The 17,803-nt window shown below is 31.5% G+C and overlaps 2 protein-coding genes across 2 annotated transcripts; one reads left to right on the top strand and one right to left on the bottom strand.

Moving 5' to 3' along the window:
* Window positions 1–880: 880 nt before the first annotated feature.
* On the top strand, window positions 881–3,627 carry LOC108343298 (inactive beta-amylase 9). Its single transcript, XM_017581491.2, has 3 exons — window positions 881–1,336; window positions 1,958–2,443; window positions 2,544–3,627. Exons 1-3 carry the CDS (start codon window positions 1,103–1,105, stop codon window positions 3,420–3,422), a joined length of 1,599 nt encoding a protein of 532 aa, XP_017436980.1. The 5' UTR covers window positions 881–1,102; the 3' UTR covers window positions 3,423–3,627.
* Window positions 3,628–5,600: 1,973 nt separating this feature from the next.
* On the bottom strand, window positions 5,601–10,794 carry LOC108343030 (tubby-like F-box protein 3). The gene is made up of 6 exons (XM_017581047.2): window positions 10,108–10,794; window positions 7,869–7,956; window positions 7,628–7,757; window positions 7,361–7,540; window positions 6,692–7,176; window positions 5,601–6,102 (listed from the first exon to the last, which is right to left on the bottom strand). Exons 1-5 carry the CDS (start codon window positions 10,387–10,389, stop codon window positions 6,705–6,707), a joined length of 1,152 nt encoding a protein of 383 aa, XP_017436536.1. The 5' UTR covers window positions 10,390–10,794; the 3' UTR covers window positions 5,601–6,102; window positions 6,692–6,704.
* Window positions 10,795–17,803: the final 7,009 nt, after the last annotated feature.

Below are 17,803 nucleotides of genomic sequence, written 5' to 3'. Positions count from 1 at the left end.
AGATCCTGAAACATGGACCAATGAACTGAATCTGATTCTGAAAGTTAAAGACCCCACACGACATGTTCCAAACCACACCACATAGAACATAATACATTATAGGATATGAGTCAGCACACACGCAGCATCGCCCTATGTTTCATGCCAATCCACAACCTATCATTCATTCTGTGACTCTCCATTCTGTGTTACCACCAACTTTTCAACCAACCAATTCCCTCTCGCCATTTTTTCTTGCAAACACATAAATTAATTAACACAGTAATATTCAATCCACAGTTAAATTAATTCGTTCTGGATAACTGATGTAACATCTTATGTCCCTGTGTCGGTCCCAAACATCATCTTGTTTTTTTATTTTAAACATATTACCGTTCCAAGCACTCAACTAAGGACCACAAATTAATAATTAAGCTTCCTAATTATATATTAATCAGCGTGTGTTAGCCTTGCATCTAATATTATCCGACTAATCCACCACACAAACTACAATCTTTTATAAATATTATTATGTTTCTTTACTATTTTAGAAATTTAGAAATTTAGAAATTCTATTTAAATATTTTTCATACTCGTAAACTAACATTGGTTTGTATAAAATTAAAACAATTTGCAGAAGTTGATATAACTTTTTATAAATTAACTCGTATGTAAGCTATTTTATGCTTATGAAATTGATTTATGCTATTTTAAAATGATGATGATGATTATTATTTGGGGTCCTTAATATTTTGTTATTTTTTATTTCTATTTTATATACAAAAATCAACAATAGTATTATGCGGCTCTACTTTGGTCTCCTATCACGTGGACACGTGGCAGCTGTTTTGCAAGTTTTGTTTTTCTTTAGTTTAATAATGGTTGCAAAAGAAAAAGGAAAAAGAAAAAGCGCGTTTTAGCTTCCACATCCTTATATATGCATCTTGTCCTCAGCTACTTCTGCAATATTCATTATCTCTTCTTTCCTTGAATCCCATTTTTTTCTCCGCGATTTCTGTTGGAAACATTAAGCGGATATCCTGAAAAGACTAGATTTTCGATTGTTTGTTGAGCGAGTATTTTGGTGTGATTATTGCGTTTTCCTTTCTTGTTGTTGTTGGCTATGGAGGTTTCGGTGATTGGAAGCTCTCAAGCGAAGCTGGGAGCCTCCGATTTGGCATCTAGGGAAGTGGGCCTTTGTAATTTGAAGAATTTCAGGGTTGTGAACGATAGAGTTAGTTTTGGTCAGAATAATCGGTGGAAGAAGGCTGGGATAAGCTTCACTTTGAGGGCTCATCGGACTGAACCCGTTAGAGAGGAGAATAAGCGTTCTGGGCCTGGAACAAGTTCCAAAACGGTGAGTTTTTGTGTTTTGTTTTTCACGTTGTGTATGGTTGAAGAGAGACTGGGGAAATTGGGAATTTTATTGTGTTTGGTTCTGAAGGAAATGGTTTATTAATTAATTAATTAATTAATAATTTAGTTTGACTTCAACTTTTCGTTTGTTAATTTGAAATTACATGAAATATCAAGGATTTCTGAATTATTTTGATCAGTTGCATAGTTGGAGTAAATAATGAAGTCAATCATTGAATTTGTCATCTGGTGAATTTGTGCGGTTTTCCCTTTTTGTCGTGGATGTGGTATTTTTGAAAAAATAAATCTTGATTCTTGACATTCTCCTGGGAAATTTCCTTGATAATGCATAACCTAATCATCACTGTTAAAGGAGCTATGGCTTTTTTTTTTTTCCTTTGGTTAGTATCTGAAGGGGATTTACATGCTAGAGGTTTACTAATTTCTAGATGTCAGTGTTAGGTACTGCATCTGTCTTGGTAACAATTTATTCTTCTACTTTCATACGATTCTTATGCAGTAATAACACATGTTAGGTAGAAAAGTACACTTAGGTTTGTTATATAATGTCAACCTGGAGGCATTAGAAAGTAACTGACATGCTTAAAATAATATGTTGCAGGTGGATGGTGTTAGATTATTTGTGGGGCTGCCCCTAGATGCAGTTTCTTATGATTGCAATTCAATAAACCATGCTAGAGCCATTGCAGCTGGCCTAAAAGCTTTGAAGCTATTAGGAGTTGAAGGTGTTGAGCTCCCTATATGGTGGGGAATTGTGGAGAAAGAAACCATGGGAGAATATGACTGGTCAGGCTATCTTGCTATTGCTGAGATGGTCCAGAAAGTGGGTCTCAATCTCCATGTGTCTCTTTGCTTTCATGGGTCTAAGAAGCCAAATATCCCCCTACCTAAATGGGTATCCCAGATTGGTGAATCTCAACCCAATATTTTCTTCACAGACAAGTCAGGACAGCATTATAAAGAATGCCTGTCCTTGGCAGTTGATGATCTTCCTGTTCTTGATGGAAAGACACCAGTCCAAGTGTACCAGGCTTTCTGTGAGAGCTTCAAGTCTTCATTCTCTCCGTTCATGGGCTCTACGATTACGGTAAATATTTTGCATTCCAGTACCAGATGTATTCCAATTGTAATATGCTCTTTCAGATTATACATGACTGACAATTTCCTCATCTGTTGCCATATTGCAGAGCATTTCCATGGGTTTAGGACCAGATGGTGAGTTACGTTACCCCTCTCATCATCAGCTACCTAGTAAAACTCAAGGAGCTGGGGAATTCCAGTGTTATGACCAAAACATGCTTAGCTTTCTCAAGCAACATGCTGAAGCATCTGGAAATCCTTTGTGGGGGCTTGGTGGTCCACATGATGCACCTACCTATGATCAGTCACCATACTCCACTGGCTTCTTTAATGATGGGGCTTCTTGGGAGTCCTCATATGGGGTCTTTTTCCTCTCATGGTATTCCAATCAGCTCATAGCTCATGGAGACTGCCTCCTATCAATGGCATCTTCTACTTTTGGTGACTCTGGAGTGACAATATATGGAAAAATCCCACTTATGCACTCTTGGTACGGAACTCGATCTCATCCTTCAGAGCTAACCGCAGGGTTCTACAACACAGCTAACAATGATGGCTATGAACCAGTTGCACAGATGTTTGCTAAAAACTCATGCAAAATGATATTACCCGGCATGGACCTTTCTGATGCAAAACAACCTAAGGAAAACCACTCTAGCCCTGAATTGCTACTTTCTCAAATTATGACAGCTTGCAGAAAGCATGAGGTGAAGGTTTCGGGTCAAAATTCTTCCGAGTCTGGTGTCCCGGGGGGGTTTGAACAAATTAAGAAGAATCTATCTAGAGATGAAGTATTGGACTTGTTCACATATCAGCGAATGGGAGCATCTTTCTTTTCTCCAGAACACTTTCCTTTGTTCACCGAGTTTGTCCGGAGCCTTAAGCAACCGGAATTGCACTCCGATGATCTTCCTACCGAGGAGGAGGAAGGTGCCGAATCCACGGTTTTGAGCCATGAATCAAGTGTGAGCATGCAAACAGCCTAATGGTTGTAAATTTGTAATGTATGATAATGATGTATATAACAATCAGTTATACCCTTGCATCACAGTGCATGGGATGAGATTGAGGAATGTTTATTTTGTAAGCACAATTATGAGGATCCCTTTTCCTGGTTTATCCTCAAACACAGACCTTATATGGTTATTCCTTATAATTTAGCTAAGGTGGGTGGCAGCTACCCTTCTCTCATTTGTGCTCTTGGGCACATTTATGGTCAATGTTACATAGCTCCATAAGCTTTTGTTCTAAACATCTCCTTTCAAGATATCACTTTATTATAATTGTACATAATATTGTACATAATTGTGAAAGATATCAAATATCTTCAGTTATTAATAAAGTTGCTTAGTGTGTTTTCTCAAAGTTAAACAAATTTTAATTGGAGCGCCTCTTAAGTAATGTTGTTTAAGATCAAAAGAAAAATAACGTTTTAAACGTGGAAAATTAATGGAAGATATATTTTAAGCATTAATACGAATGAATTATAAAACTTCCACTTTAACACCTTTCACCCCTTTATTAATCATTATAAAAAAAATATTCTGTAGATTCATCAAATAATAAATATAAATCTCTAACAGAAATTTTTTTAATGCAAAAATGGAAAACCAAATATAAATATGAAATAGGCTATTTTTTATTTGAAATAAAAATATAACTTACATGATAAATTTCTTACTTTCTAACTTCTTCAAAAAGTCGTTTTGTGTCAAAGATGTAAAACTTTATTCCACACTTAAAGCAAAACATTTTAAACATGTCATATGAGCACGAAGATACAATATTAAAATTTCATTTAAAATACATTTTCTCATAATCCGCGACTTTGACACAAAGGTCCTATTTTTTCAACAGTTTATCAGCAAATATAACTCACAAATCATTTACATCTATCCCATTTTATGAAAATAAATTATTTATGTTAGATGTAAGAAATAATCTTGTCTCCCTTAATAAATCTTTTAGAGTATACTTTCTGCAGCCATTAATATTTTGTCTAATATGATATATATATATAGATATCTTTTTTAAATTATATATATTATAGAGTATAGTGTGATTATAGCTGTATACTTTCGATTCTGTCATTTAGTTATAGTCTAATGTTAATATTAATATATTGTATAAATAAGTGAGGATGAAATTTCTTTCCAAATGTTGTTGGACTAGGTTTTCTGAAAGATTATACATTAATATACTTCAAAAAATTGACAGAGAAGAGTCAGCTTTTATAATTGTGGACACGTGTCACATGACGATAGGTTCCTTGTGAACTTCGTGCAACTTTAACAAAACTTATAAGAATATTTTTTTTTCGTAAATTAAAATTATTTTATGTTTTAAAATTAAAAATTTTGAAAATGTGATTTTTTTTACAAATCAGTTCATAGAAAAAAATGTGCTCATAGATTCTTATTCCAATACCATTCATAAGAATACTTTCCCTGGTACAGAGAAACTTATATTTAAGATTTTATCTGCTCAATCATATTACAGTACATCGAATCAAACTAGTTTACCTCAATATGCTAAAATTGACTCACGCACATCGTTTGAAGATAACTTTTGTTTCACGTTTAGAAATAGTAATGCACTTTGGTATCTTCAATCCAAAAATTATATCACTATATTTCACTGAATGATTGTACATTTTACCTATCCTTTGTTTATTCCAGCACTCACTCTTCTATAACTTTTTTTATGACAACTTTGTACTTATGTTTCCCAATACTACTTTTCCTTTCAAGGTGTTCTGTTCGATAACATTGAACAACACCAATTCAAAGTATCAAGTACCATTCATCGCAACAAAAGTTATCAGAGAATAAATTACTAGTCTGAAATTCAATTTATTTCACTGCATGTTGACTATGCCTTTTCTTGGAAAAAGGTTTACAGTGTAATAATATACAGAAACCTATATCAAAAGAAAAATATAAGTACATATCACAACACAACTTTTACTTATAGTAATTATTTGGCTCAAATATTTCCAAAAGTAAGTTCTCTACCAATCCATGTATGTAAAATACTATAGCTTTTAAGCAAGACTTCCACAAAGAGTATGTAAAATTTGTATTTAGCATATGGCGGTTTTAATTTGTAAATACTATTACAACATTGCATTACTACTGTTTTGGAAAGAACACGTTCAGAGTGGATTACGGAAGGAAAGGAGTTGCACGTACCAAGTTGCTGGCACTTGTTTTCATGCAAGTAGTCTAACTAACACAACATGTTCTCATGAAAGGATAAGTTGAAAGCTAGATAGTAGTCCCATAAACAAAAACATGTCTTGTGGGGGACATGTTTTAAAAACCACAGCTATATTACCACAAACAACCAGAAAGTTGTTGAAAAAGAAAAATAAATGAAAAATATCATTTATGTACACGGAGGCAGAAGAAAAGCATTTTTTTTTCCTTTTTCTTTTTGTGTTGTCTTGTGGGGGTGAGGATGGAGGAGTTTCAAATAATATTCCAAGTTCATGGTATCTTCCCAAGAGCTGGTGAATTGTGATCCCAGAAACTGAATGGACCTTTAAAATTCAGTTCGACACCCTTCCAATCCCAAACATTTTTCATCTTTCTGCTTCCCAACAAGTGCTTTCAAACCATCCGTCTCCCAGAAGTAAGAGAGATAGCTATATAATCTGGATTGAAGCTGGCATAAACAAAAAATCAAGCATGGTCAATAGGCAAACTGAAGATGCAAAAAAATGGAAAAATGGAGTTGATATAACTGTCAATATGCTAGATAGAGAGAATAGCTAATAAGGTTTTCACGTAGTTATTATCCTCTCATCCTTTAATAGAGGCATACACAATGAGGGTAACCAATTTTAGAAGGATGGTCATATGAATGTGGTAATCATTATCAGATGATAGGAACATTGTATACACTATAAAGCTCCCACCATCTCCAGAAAACTTACAGGCAAAACGTGCCAAGGATTAAAATATAGTATTGAATGAAATGCAAGTTTTTAAGTTCCTAATGTGATGCCAGTATTGTATTTTTCGTTGAACATTTACAATTACCTGATTTCTTATCATGGGATTTTGGCAACTCATTTTACTTGGACCAAAATTAAATAATAGGGTATCAAAGTAAACCAAAATGTCATTCCAGTGATCTACCAATGGAACTACCGTAAACATCTACTGGAATCTATTATGAGCTTTTTATTGATCAATGCTTTTTCCCCGACTAGAGTCAAATTTTAGAATATTGAACTTTGAAATGAATATACCAGTTTAAACATGTCATTCACAAGCAATCTTGGTATCAAAGCTGCTGAGGCACATCGCGAAGGCCTGAAAAGCCGAAATAGGGTATCGGTAATCCATTGTAAACAAATCCTTCCCAACTTTTCCAAATTGGAGGATAATCTTATCATGCTCTGGTCCAGCAGGTCCATTTTCTGCAGAAGCTACTAGCTGAAAGTTTTTAACCGAGGCAATTGTCACCCGGCCATGAAAGTTTAAGCACCAACACTGGAGCTGCTCATGCCACCTAGGAGACTTGTTTTTTAACACGAGCATCCCATCCTTCTGATCAACCAGGGGTCCAGACAAGGTGTTTTCTACACGATTTGATTTTGATCGGAAAAAAGGGAATGAAGGAAACATATCTATGTTGTTAAGAGAAAACTCGGTCTGTGTAGGAGCTACTCCTCCAGCTTCAATTGCAGTGGCAGGAATGGAATCCATAACACAATGCATTCTCCTAGGCCCCCTGCTTAGGGTATACACATTGTAAGTATCACATGGTCAGAATATAAAGAGGGTGAAAAGTTATCTAACATATTTTCAGCAAACATTTTGCCTACTCAGTCAAAGCATCAATGTCCACCAAAGTATGAACAATAGTTAATTTCATGCATGAAGATCTACTTACAATTCAAAAATGTAAAGCTTACCGGGAGCCTAGCACATTCAATTCATATGAGATGTGAGCCACTGGATAATTGCCTGTAGGGACCTTCGGCGAAACTTGTTTTAGATTCACCAGCCTAGTGGAGCGACTTTTCATAATTCTTGCCCCTGAGTGAGGTGGCTGGCTGTCATAGATTGTGAACTTTGTTCCAAGAAAATTTGATCTGGTTAAAAAGGGAAAGAAAAAGGTGAGTCAATGCACTAATAAACAAAACAACAAACAATGGCCACAGTACCCAATTACATCACACCTTAGTTTCCCAACATAGGAGTTGCTTCCCTTTGACATATCATCTGCATCAAGAGAGATGATATAATCTGTGCATGTCGGACGTCTGCACTTGCGTGCAGCCAGAAGGAACTTCCCATCTTCGGCTAGTGCTGAGTTGAAGAACACACTCTCTTAGGATTAGAAGCTAAAGAATGGTGGAAAAACAAAGAAACTAAAGCGTTTACAAGAAGATTCAACCACAAGTTTTATTATATACTCACTATTGGTTAAACTGAGAAACAAATAGTATGTTTGGGTTGACCGGTTGCGCTTTATAAAGCACCGGAGGAGATTCTCCCTTGGGCCAGGCTGCCAATATTACTCATAGATGAAAACATGTCAAAGACAAGAGAAGGAAAACAGTACAATGAAGTACTAAGTAATAAAAGACAAGCACAATAGTCACATTCAAGCATCATGCTTTTGCAGTGTACAAGGGAATCTTTAGTGCGATACCATAGTGAGCAGGGAAATATAAAAGAAAAAAAAAATCAGAGCATTCCACAGCAAAGGGCACCTTGGTACCCACTGAACCCAAAAGCTTGACCTCTACTTTAACATTTTTGGCCAGCATATTGTATAACAAGGACCACAACCCAATCAAAACATAATAAATACCAGATAAATTGGAACAACTGGGCAGCACAACAAAAACGATGAAGATGCACTAAGGATGCCATGCCAATAGTAACAGTGACAATACCCAGATGCCACTTAAAGTGGTCCTCCAAAATGTTGTGGAAGGTATTAGTGAGTAAACGCCAATGTAAACTTCATAATAATTAAAATAGTGACATCACTATATAGTGGTCCCAGCCTTCTAAGTAGTGATATTGAACATTCAATCCTAGTGATGGAGGCGCAAAAAGAGAATATAGTGTTATGCAAAAAATATCCACAAATATAATGGTCCAACCAAAATCACCAATTTCCACAAGGATAAAAAGAACATTAAAAGGATTTATACAGAATAAGCAGGAATTTAGCAGTTTCCTTTTCCCAGTAGATACTGTTAGAAATCACACAAAAAAACACAATCTGTCCAAAATCAATTCACCATTGCTATAGTTGGATAGAACCACTATGAAGAACAAAATTCTCCCTCGAAATATTTAACGGGATTGCATACTTAGAACTCAAACTTAAGATACTAATTACGTTGAAACAACACACGTCAGATTATCCATACATTCAGAGGTAAATTACAGTTCTACTTCAAATTTTAAAAAATGGCATTAATTACTTTATGAAAAAGAACAGAAAAGCAGTAGAATATGAAATGTCATGATAATTAAAAGGACAGATAAAAGACATTAAAAAATTACAGTGATTTTAATACAAACAAGGAGGTTCAGTATATTTTAATCCATGCATTATATTCGTATACGTCATACAAAAAGATGAGAAAGAAGAAATGCACAACCATCTTATTAATATTCCAAACAAACGAAGTTAATAATATTCAATAGAGTCACACAATGAAAGTGAAAGACCCCAAAAATGAGTTCATTGGTTCAACTCTACCCATCAGCTCACAAATACTTTCGCCCTTGCCTTCACGACACAGGCGAGGTGAATCAATATTTTTATTTTATTTTTTTCAACCATAAAACAATCGAAGCACAACTCATCACAACATCGAGCCAAGAATATCGTCATAATTCTTCACAAAAACCAACGTTAGGAAGAAACAAAACAAAACAAACAATGGGTAACACAAGAAAACCTCGTTGCACTCAATCAAACAATCATGCTGATATGGAATAATACCAAACCCAATCAATAAAATAATTCCATCACCAAAAAAGTACAAAATACCCTCTCAACTCAACAAAAAATTAATAGAAAAGTAAATGAGTATACTTTTTTTGAGAGTGTATATTTAACTGAATATTAGTAAACAGTGATGCATGCACTTGTACACAAACATTTTATTGCAATGTTTTTATTAACTTTTGTAGTAATTATTCCAATCACAGACATGAAACTCATCTGATCCTTGTGACATCCAATCACATCTTAATTTTTTTTTTATTCCTGCCCTCAACGGTGACCTAATTCTGTTAAGTAAAACTGTCAAAAAATTTAACAATTTGAATGCAAAAAAAACTTGTCACTAAAGAGACAATTTCTGGCAATTAAGCACCACCAGAATATTTTTGGCCATATTACACTCCAATATCCAGTTATCGCTATGTTGGTTAACAGAATCAAGACACACTTGACTTCAGGAACCAAAACAAAAGTACACGTTTGAAAATTAAAATACGCTCTGGAAATAAAAACCGATATGTAAAAATGGTTAACAGTTAAAAAACCATCTTAAAAAAATTGCTATCAACGACTATGATCTCTGATTAATTAATTGTGTCAAGTTATGTGCAGTGAATGAAGTAAAAAATGAATTTTGAGGAAATCCCACAGAAAATTGAAGGCAAAGGAAAAGGGTGGTGAAGAAACCTGTTTAACAGAAATGGGGAAGGTGATTTTTGAGGAAAGCTCGGGTGTTTTGACAATGTCTTTGGTGATTTGTCTCCAGCTGCGGCAAACGCCGGCGCAGGCGACGACACTCTTCCGCGGCGGCCACGTGTCCTCGGAGGCCTCGATTCGTAGGAGAACCTCTCGGAGAAGCTCTTGGGGCATGTTGGCCCAACAACTCTGTCTCATGCTGTCACCAACACACTCTTCTTGCTCCTGCACGACGCGATGCGACCGCGATCTCATGCTTCTGATTATGCCCATCTAGATCACCGATTCCGATTCCGATTCCGCGAAAGGTAAAGCCTTTAGAAGGAGGAGTGCGCGCGTGTGAGAGAGAGAAAGCGAGAAGGAAGAAGGGTGGTAATTTAAGCGTGTTGCGTTGATTGAGGGGGAAAAAAGGGGATTTTTTTTCCTCAGGGTGATTAAAAAATTGATTCTTTTTTGGTGGGTTTGGGAAGATAAGAGAAAGGGTAGGAGAGATGCAGAAGAGAGAGGGATGGGATTCTGATAAGAGAGAGAGAGAGAGAAAGAAAGTGAGAGAATGGTGAGTGGCTTTGTACTTTTGTGTTGTGTGTTTGGGAGAGAGAGAAAAGAAGAGAAGATAATGGGTGATGCAGTAAAGTGAAATGCAATGTGATGGTTTGATCTGATGAAAAATGAAAGAGTTGGTTGTTACTGAGGGAAGAGAGCAATGGCTAGCAATATAGAGAGAGATGTATGGTAGGTAGTAATTGTTTGGTGCTGCTGCTGGAGACTCTTTTGGGGTTTTTTTCGTAAATTTGCTTGGTTGGTCCAATGAATGATGATAATGATGATGATGATCTGGTTCAAAGGGTAATTTTTCTTCTTTTTCTTCTTCTCGTTAATGTAGGGTTAATACAACAGTAAAACTATTCTTTTATATTGTTTTAAAATTCATCTGAAGAATATTTTGTATTAGTTGATGAAGGAAATTAACATTGTTGATGACTGAAATCTCAGTTAAAAAACATTATTCCATTTCCTCCGAAGATTAGTTTTATAATTTCTTACTTTAGATACTTCTTATCCAATTCGGATTCGGAAAAGATTAACATGTTATCCGAGAAAAAAGGTCTGTGTTCACTTAATTATTTGAATAATACAATAAACAGTTTACTATGTATCATTTAGTTATATCATTAATTGTTGTGCCATTTATTTTTGTATTTCTGAAATACTTCCTTTTGTAGTGTTTTTATATTGATTTTTGTTTCAATTTCAGTATCCGATAAAGGTTTTATATTAGTTTTTCCATAAAGAAGAAAACAGTTTAGTAAAATTTGGTCCCTAATAAATGTTATTTTTATTATTATATTAGATGTATATGGTAATTTATTAAAGTTTTAACTTATGGGTTTATACTACCTCTAATTAGTACTTTTTCCTTTTTTTCTATATAGTGAATATTTTTAAATTTCAGAATCATGAAAGTTTTCACTTTATCTGCATCTTTTATGTTTTTCTTTTTCTGTTTTAAGTGCTGTGTTTAGGATATCATAAGATTGCTCTTATCCATGAATAATCCCTCTTACGATAACGCTATTTTGTCTTTATATGCAAATTAGTTTTTTTTATTTTTATCACATAATAAAAGATTTAATTAATCTAATTGGTGAATGAGTAGATTGATGATGTTGATTTTATGAAAATACATGTCACTTTAGGCACGACTTGTAAAGAAAAAAATTAAATTTAAAAAACAAACGTATACCACTCCTAAAATAAATTTACAAAATAATACTTTTCTTACATCATTCTTTTAGTTTTCTATTTTATAAAAGAAAATAGACATGAATAGATGGATGATGTTGATTTTTAGAGTGTGCTCAAATCGTTGATATGAATTTTCTATATGTAGATATTGCATCATGTATGAGTAAAGGTGTTTTTTAGAAGTACTAGAGTTTTTTATGATAAAATCTCACAATTAAGGCAAGAAAAGCTAGTATTTTTTGTAATTGTGTTTAAAACTTTTAATAATGTGATGAAAGTATGGTACATTATTGATTGAGAGTAAAGTAGTCATAATGATCACAATTTTAATATATTTGAATTGTATATAAATTGAATTTCATGTGTTTATATGTGAATTAAATTATTCTTGGCAAACTTTTGATTTGTGAGTTGAGTTATGATGCATCAAGTTCGGCTATTGATAATATATAAGATTAAATGGATACTAAAATGAAAAAAATATGATTATATATATATATATATATATATATATATATATTATTTAAAATCTGATATAACATTATCAAACCAGACTTTTGGTGTTAGAAAGAAAAGAAAAATTCATAAGACATTAGATATCATCTATAATTGAAGTCTTTTAATCCTTGTATCAAAAGTTTTCTTTATAAAGAATTTAAGTAAATGTATTCATTAAGATGAATTACCATACGAAAAAAATATTCGTGATTAAAAGAAAAATATAATAATATGAAAGGAACTCATTCATAAGAAAAATATTGTTGAGATTAAAAATGTAAATATAAATATCATATTTGGTAAAAATAAGAAAATACTATAAGACTCATAAAATTATAATCTCATATTTTAAATAAAAAATAATGTTAAATTCGTATATAAATTAAAGTTAGATCTGATTGATGTTTATATTTTCTGAATGATTCTTTTATTAAAGTTCCACCGGTATTGAACTTTAATAGTAAAGTAAAAGAAATTTAAACTTATAAGTTTGTATAGTTATATATTTTGATCTTACCTTCCTGTTTGAAGCTTTTTATACATATTTTTATTTATTATTTGGAAAACAATTAAGTGATATGATAAATCACTAATCACATGTAGAAGTTGTTAGGCATATATTATTGTATATTATCGTAGCTTTGACACTGAACCCGTACTAAACAACACATCATCAACTATCATTCCATTTCACATCTAACACATTTTAATATCACCAAAACATTCAACATTGTTTAATTGTTCATCATCAAGGGCAACATCATTTTTCTTTAAGAAAATAGAAAAAAAAAATCACTATTGTTTAGATCTTAAACTTGTAATAACTTTTATGAAAGATGGAGGGCAGAGAAGTTCAAAATTGTGTATATGTTTCGAATGAAATAAAATGTTATTGTTTATGTTACATTTCAATTTTTATTTTTGTATTCCGCCTTGTTCTTATAAAGTTAAAATAATCTTATAAAATCACTTCACTAGAAATTAGTATTCTAACATTTTGTATTTTAATTATTTTGGTGTCAATGTCGATGATATCAATCTCAAAATAAGGTACTTTATAGTGATATTTGGCCGATGTTCAAGTTGGTACTCAAAGAAAGACATTAATTTTATTATTATATGTCTATAAATTTTACGAAAAAGAATAATAACTTTTTACTTTAGAATGTATATCTATTTATATAATTATATCATCTTTAACAAAATTTTATTTGTACAAACTGTTAGAAAAGATTCAAGTATTTTTCAACTGCAGTTTGAACATTATTTAGGTGTAATGTTACTAGTTACATACTTAGCTAGTAACAAAGAATTACACTAAATTACTATTAGTTTAATTGAAAATATTTTGATTCGTTCAGTTATTTGGATAGTCCTTTTCTTATATCAAGATGACATAGATTATCAATTATGATTTCTACAACTTGTAATATAAGTATTATTTTTTTCATTTTTTATTTAATCAAATAAATAATTTCTCCTGTGATATGAAAATATTATCTCATTTTATATTGTTTTTTTTCTTTTACTTTCACTCTTAGTTTCCTTCATGTAAAATGCACTCTTAATTTTTTTTCACCAGTACTAATTTTATTATTAACCTTACATTTACTTTTTTTTAATTAATTTCAAGTAACTCTTCATTTTTCCTATTTTTTTCACCAGTTTTATTTTTTCCTTCCAATTTAAATGTAATTACCTGTGTTGTCCTATTTTAAAAAATAATGCCCATTCTTTAACATACAAGATGGAAGAAAAAAAAATGAAAAACTCAAGAAAAACATAAAAAAAAAATCTTGTTACATAATTTTTTTCTCTTTATCTGATTACATAATGAAAGTTTAAAAACATGTCACATTCATATGTTATGCTTTTCTCCCAACATGAGAGAGAGAGAGAGAGAATGCCTTCTTATGTATCAAATAACCAAAATATCTTCATTTTTGTATTTTTATTTTAAATTTTTTTAGTCCTTAAATTATTATTTTTATTTGGAAAATTTTAATCTCCTGCTAAAAACTAAGAATAAATATTTCAAAATTTGGAGTACATATATAATTTCATGAATCATGAGAAAAAAAATACAATATGTAAACCATAATAACCTATTTGGTCGTAATGCGATGAATAACTCGCTGTTAGTGATTTTTGCACCATTGAATGTTTTAGTAGATTCTTTCCCTTTTACCAAACTAATAGACATGTAAATGATGAGTAATAGTGTGATGAAGGAACCCTAAGAAACTTATTGTCCCTAATGTCATTATTAAGGAATTGATAAAATGAGTATGTCATTATCGAAATAGGGTGAATGAGTTTAGTGGCACTGTTCTTAGCATTGGTACCACAATTTAGCAGTTGGTAGAACTCATCATACCCCACCATACTAATATCTATACGCAAAATACAATGTTTTAGGGTCCATTCTATCACCAACTTGTTTTAATTTCCAAACCAATTTTCCTTTTCACTCTATCAAATACTTTTTCATGTCAACGGTCCCTTTTACTTGTACAAATTACTCCCTTAGCTAAATGTAAAAGCTTTAAGCATCGGAGAGAATAATGATACTTTGACAACATTTTTTTATAACATTCTAATATCATTTATGTGTCATTCTGTGATTTGTTCAAAATTACTCCACAATCAATAATAATAATCATAAACATCAACATGGATCAATCACAGAATGACACTATATACTGTTAAAATGTTGTATAAAAAATATTGTCAAAATATCATTATCCTTGGAGAAGCTAAAACTTACGCCAAGAATATAAAAAGGCTTTAATTTTAGGTGCCCAAAAGCTTCGCTTAAACTGTCAATTACAACACTTCAAATTATAAAGGGCTTTGTGATGTAACAGAAACTGGTGCTTTGCAAGTTTCCAACTACGGTGAAGGATCGAGAAGAGTAAAATATAATTTTTTTGTACAAAAACATCAACATGGATCTTTGCTTAAAACAACATTTGAGGAAATTTAATATTTTAATAACCAACTAAAATTGGAATATGATAATGATATAATGAAAATTGAGTTTGTCAAGTTTCTATTTGACAATCTGAACTTATCGAGTTTATCTTCGATAATTCGAATTTGTCGAGCTTCTTCTGTCTGATATCTAATTTTCAAAAACAAAAATGAAATCAAAGCTATAAACTTTTAAGTTTTAATGATATATTTAATTCAATATTTTCTTTTGAAACGCTCAAAACCAGTTAGACCAATACTAACATAATTAATAATATTATTGCCAGTTAAGTATATAACTCACAATTTTTTGTAGAAAAAAAATTATAGCCAAAACAATTAAATGAGTACATTTAACAAAAAAAAAACTGAAAAGAAACATACATGGTTATAAGTTTTATTTTTCTCCCATGTTTTAAATGAAGTTACATACTAAAGTATTCCACCAAAACCAAAGTAATCATAACTTATATGACTAAATGAATGAATAGTAAAAATATCGGAGATATGATTGCTTTTATCAAAAGTTTCATATAATTGTTACATATTTTTTATATATGAATTACTGGTTTAACAGTACACTACCGGATAACTTCATTACCACTAACAAAGTTTGCACTTCAAATATTTAAATTGGCATGAAAGCAGCGTCTTACAATTTATTTCGAAGAGAGTTATGTGATATTTTAAGTTTTAATTTTTTTTTTTGTGAAAATTGACATCTTACATGTTTTATATTTTTTATAATAAAAATTGGGTTGAGAATTTTGAAAGAAGGCTAATCAAACCACAGGTCCGACTGCAACTGTTTGTCTCATAACTGGCAGTCAATTTAAAAGACAAAGACTTACAATCCTAAAAGGATTATATGGCTTTTTCATTTATATTAATTCATTCATCAATTCCTAGAGTTATTCTATGATACTTTAACAACCTATAACCTATGCTTAATTTAGCATGAGTTGAGTCGTTATTCTCCTAATGGGGATAAAAACTAGAAAAAATGACCATGTAATTTGTGAAAAAGGCAAAAGAGAAAAACATTGTATTTCTATATTTGTGATGCTTACTATGAGATAACACACAAATAAACAAAGACGATTATATATATATATATATATATATATATATATATATATATATATATATATATATATATATATATATATTTGAAGAAAAGACAAGTGTGAAAAGGAGGCTGTGGAATTGACAATATGGGAGAAGATATCAAAGGGCAAATTCCAATTGTGTTGTTTTAAGTTGGGTGTGCGTTAGGAAAGGATGACGTAATGTTGTGTATGTATATTCGCAGAAGCTAAATAAAGATAATAAGGGAAGTAGTGGGGTGTTTTAAGATTTATGTGATTGAGTTCTGTGCATAACATGAAAGTATGGTTTGTTGATAGAATTATAGATAAGCCAAAAGCAGGGCAAATCAAAACTATGAAAATGACAAAAGAAGGAAGGAAGGAGGAGACAAAAGTTTACAACTATTTTGGCAAACAAAAAGATATTATAAGTGAGTCATTCTAGCACTACACAACATTACTCAACTCTCCCAAATCCATTGAAATGATATCAACTCAAACTTTTCACACAAAAATAATGGTGTTTGGAGAAAAAAAAAAAGACCAAAGACAAGATAATGCTTTGAAGGCAGAGACTTAATTTAAATGCTTCAACAACGCATACACGTACTCATACAAAACCATTAGCTCACAAAAATAGTGAAAATATATCATTCGTAGTGTGACAAAAAATCTAGCTATTTGTTTTCCTTTAAGAAAACCATTTTATGTAAACAAAATTAACTATGTACACAATAAAAAATCCATTTCATAGAAAAATTGAGAAACTCAAATATATATTTCAATCTTAATCACTCATGATAAATTGAATATTGAACATTTATTTTATCTCTTCCATTATAGAATAGATTATAGGTTGTTAAGTTTCTACCTCATAAATTTTGGTATTTTAAACTAAATTTCTATTAAAAATATTAATCCATTTAATATTCTAAAGTTTTATATTAATTTTTGTTAATTAAATAACATAATTTGTATTTTACTCCTTGCCTACTTATTTTATTTACTTCCTTGTCTTAAAAAAACATAAAATTTTAAAAATAATATAAAAATATATAACAATTAATATGAAATAATAAATAATTTTTATTACTTTAACAAGATCGTTAATAATTAAATATTGAATAGACAACTTGAATAAAAATATAATTAAAAGTATTTAAATGTATAAACCTTAAAATTTAGTTTATATAAAGAGGAAAGAGAAAATGTATTATAAACAAAATAGAGTTCGCAAAACCAGTCGGAAGAGAAGCAAGTGGCGCACCACCTCATCGTACCACACTTTATTTTAGGAATATATAAATATAACGATTTGATCTTCTTTCCCACAGTATCTTATTTGTTTTCAGCTTATCACTGTTTTACCACTTTCTCAAACA

The sequence above is a fragment of the Vigna angularis genome, chromosome 6 (assembly GCF_016808095.1).
Source record: "Vigna angularis cultivar LongXiaoDou No.4 chromosome 6, ASM1680809v1, whole genome shotgun sequence".
NCBI lineage: Eukaryota > Viridiplantae > Streptophyta > Magnoliopsida > Fabales > Fabaceae > Vigna > Vigna angularis.
This window is presented reverse-complemented; position numbering and strand designations above follow the sequence as displayed.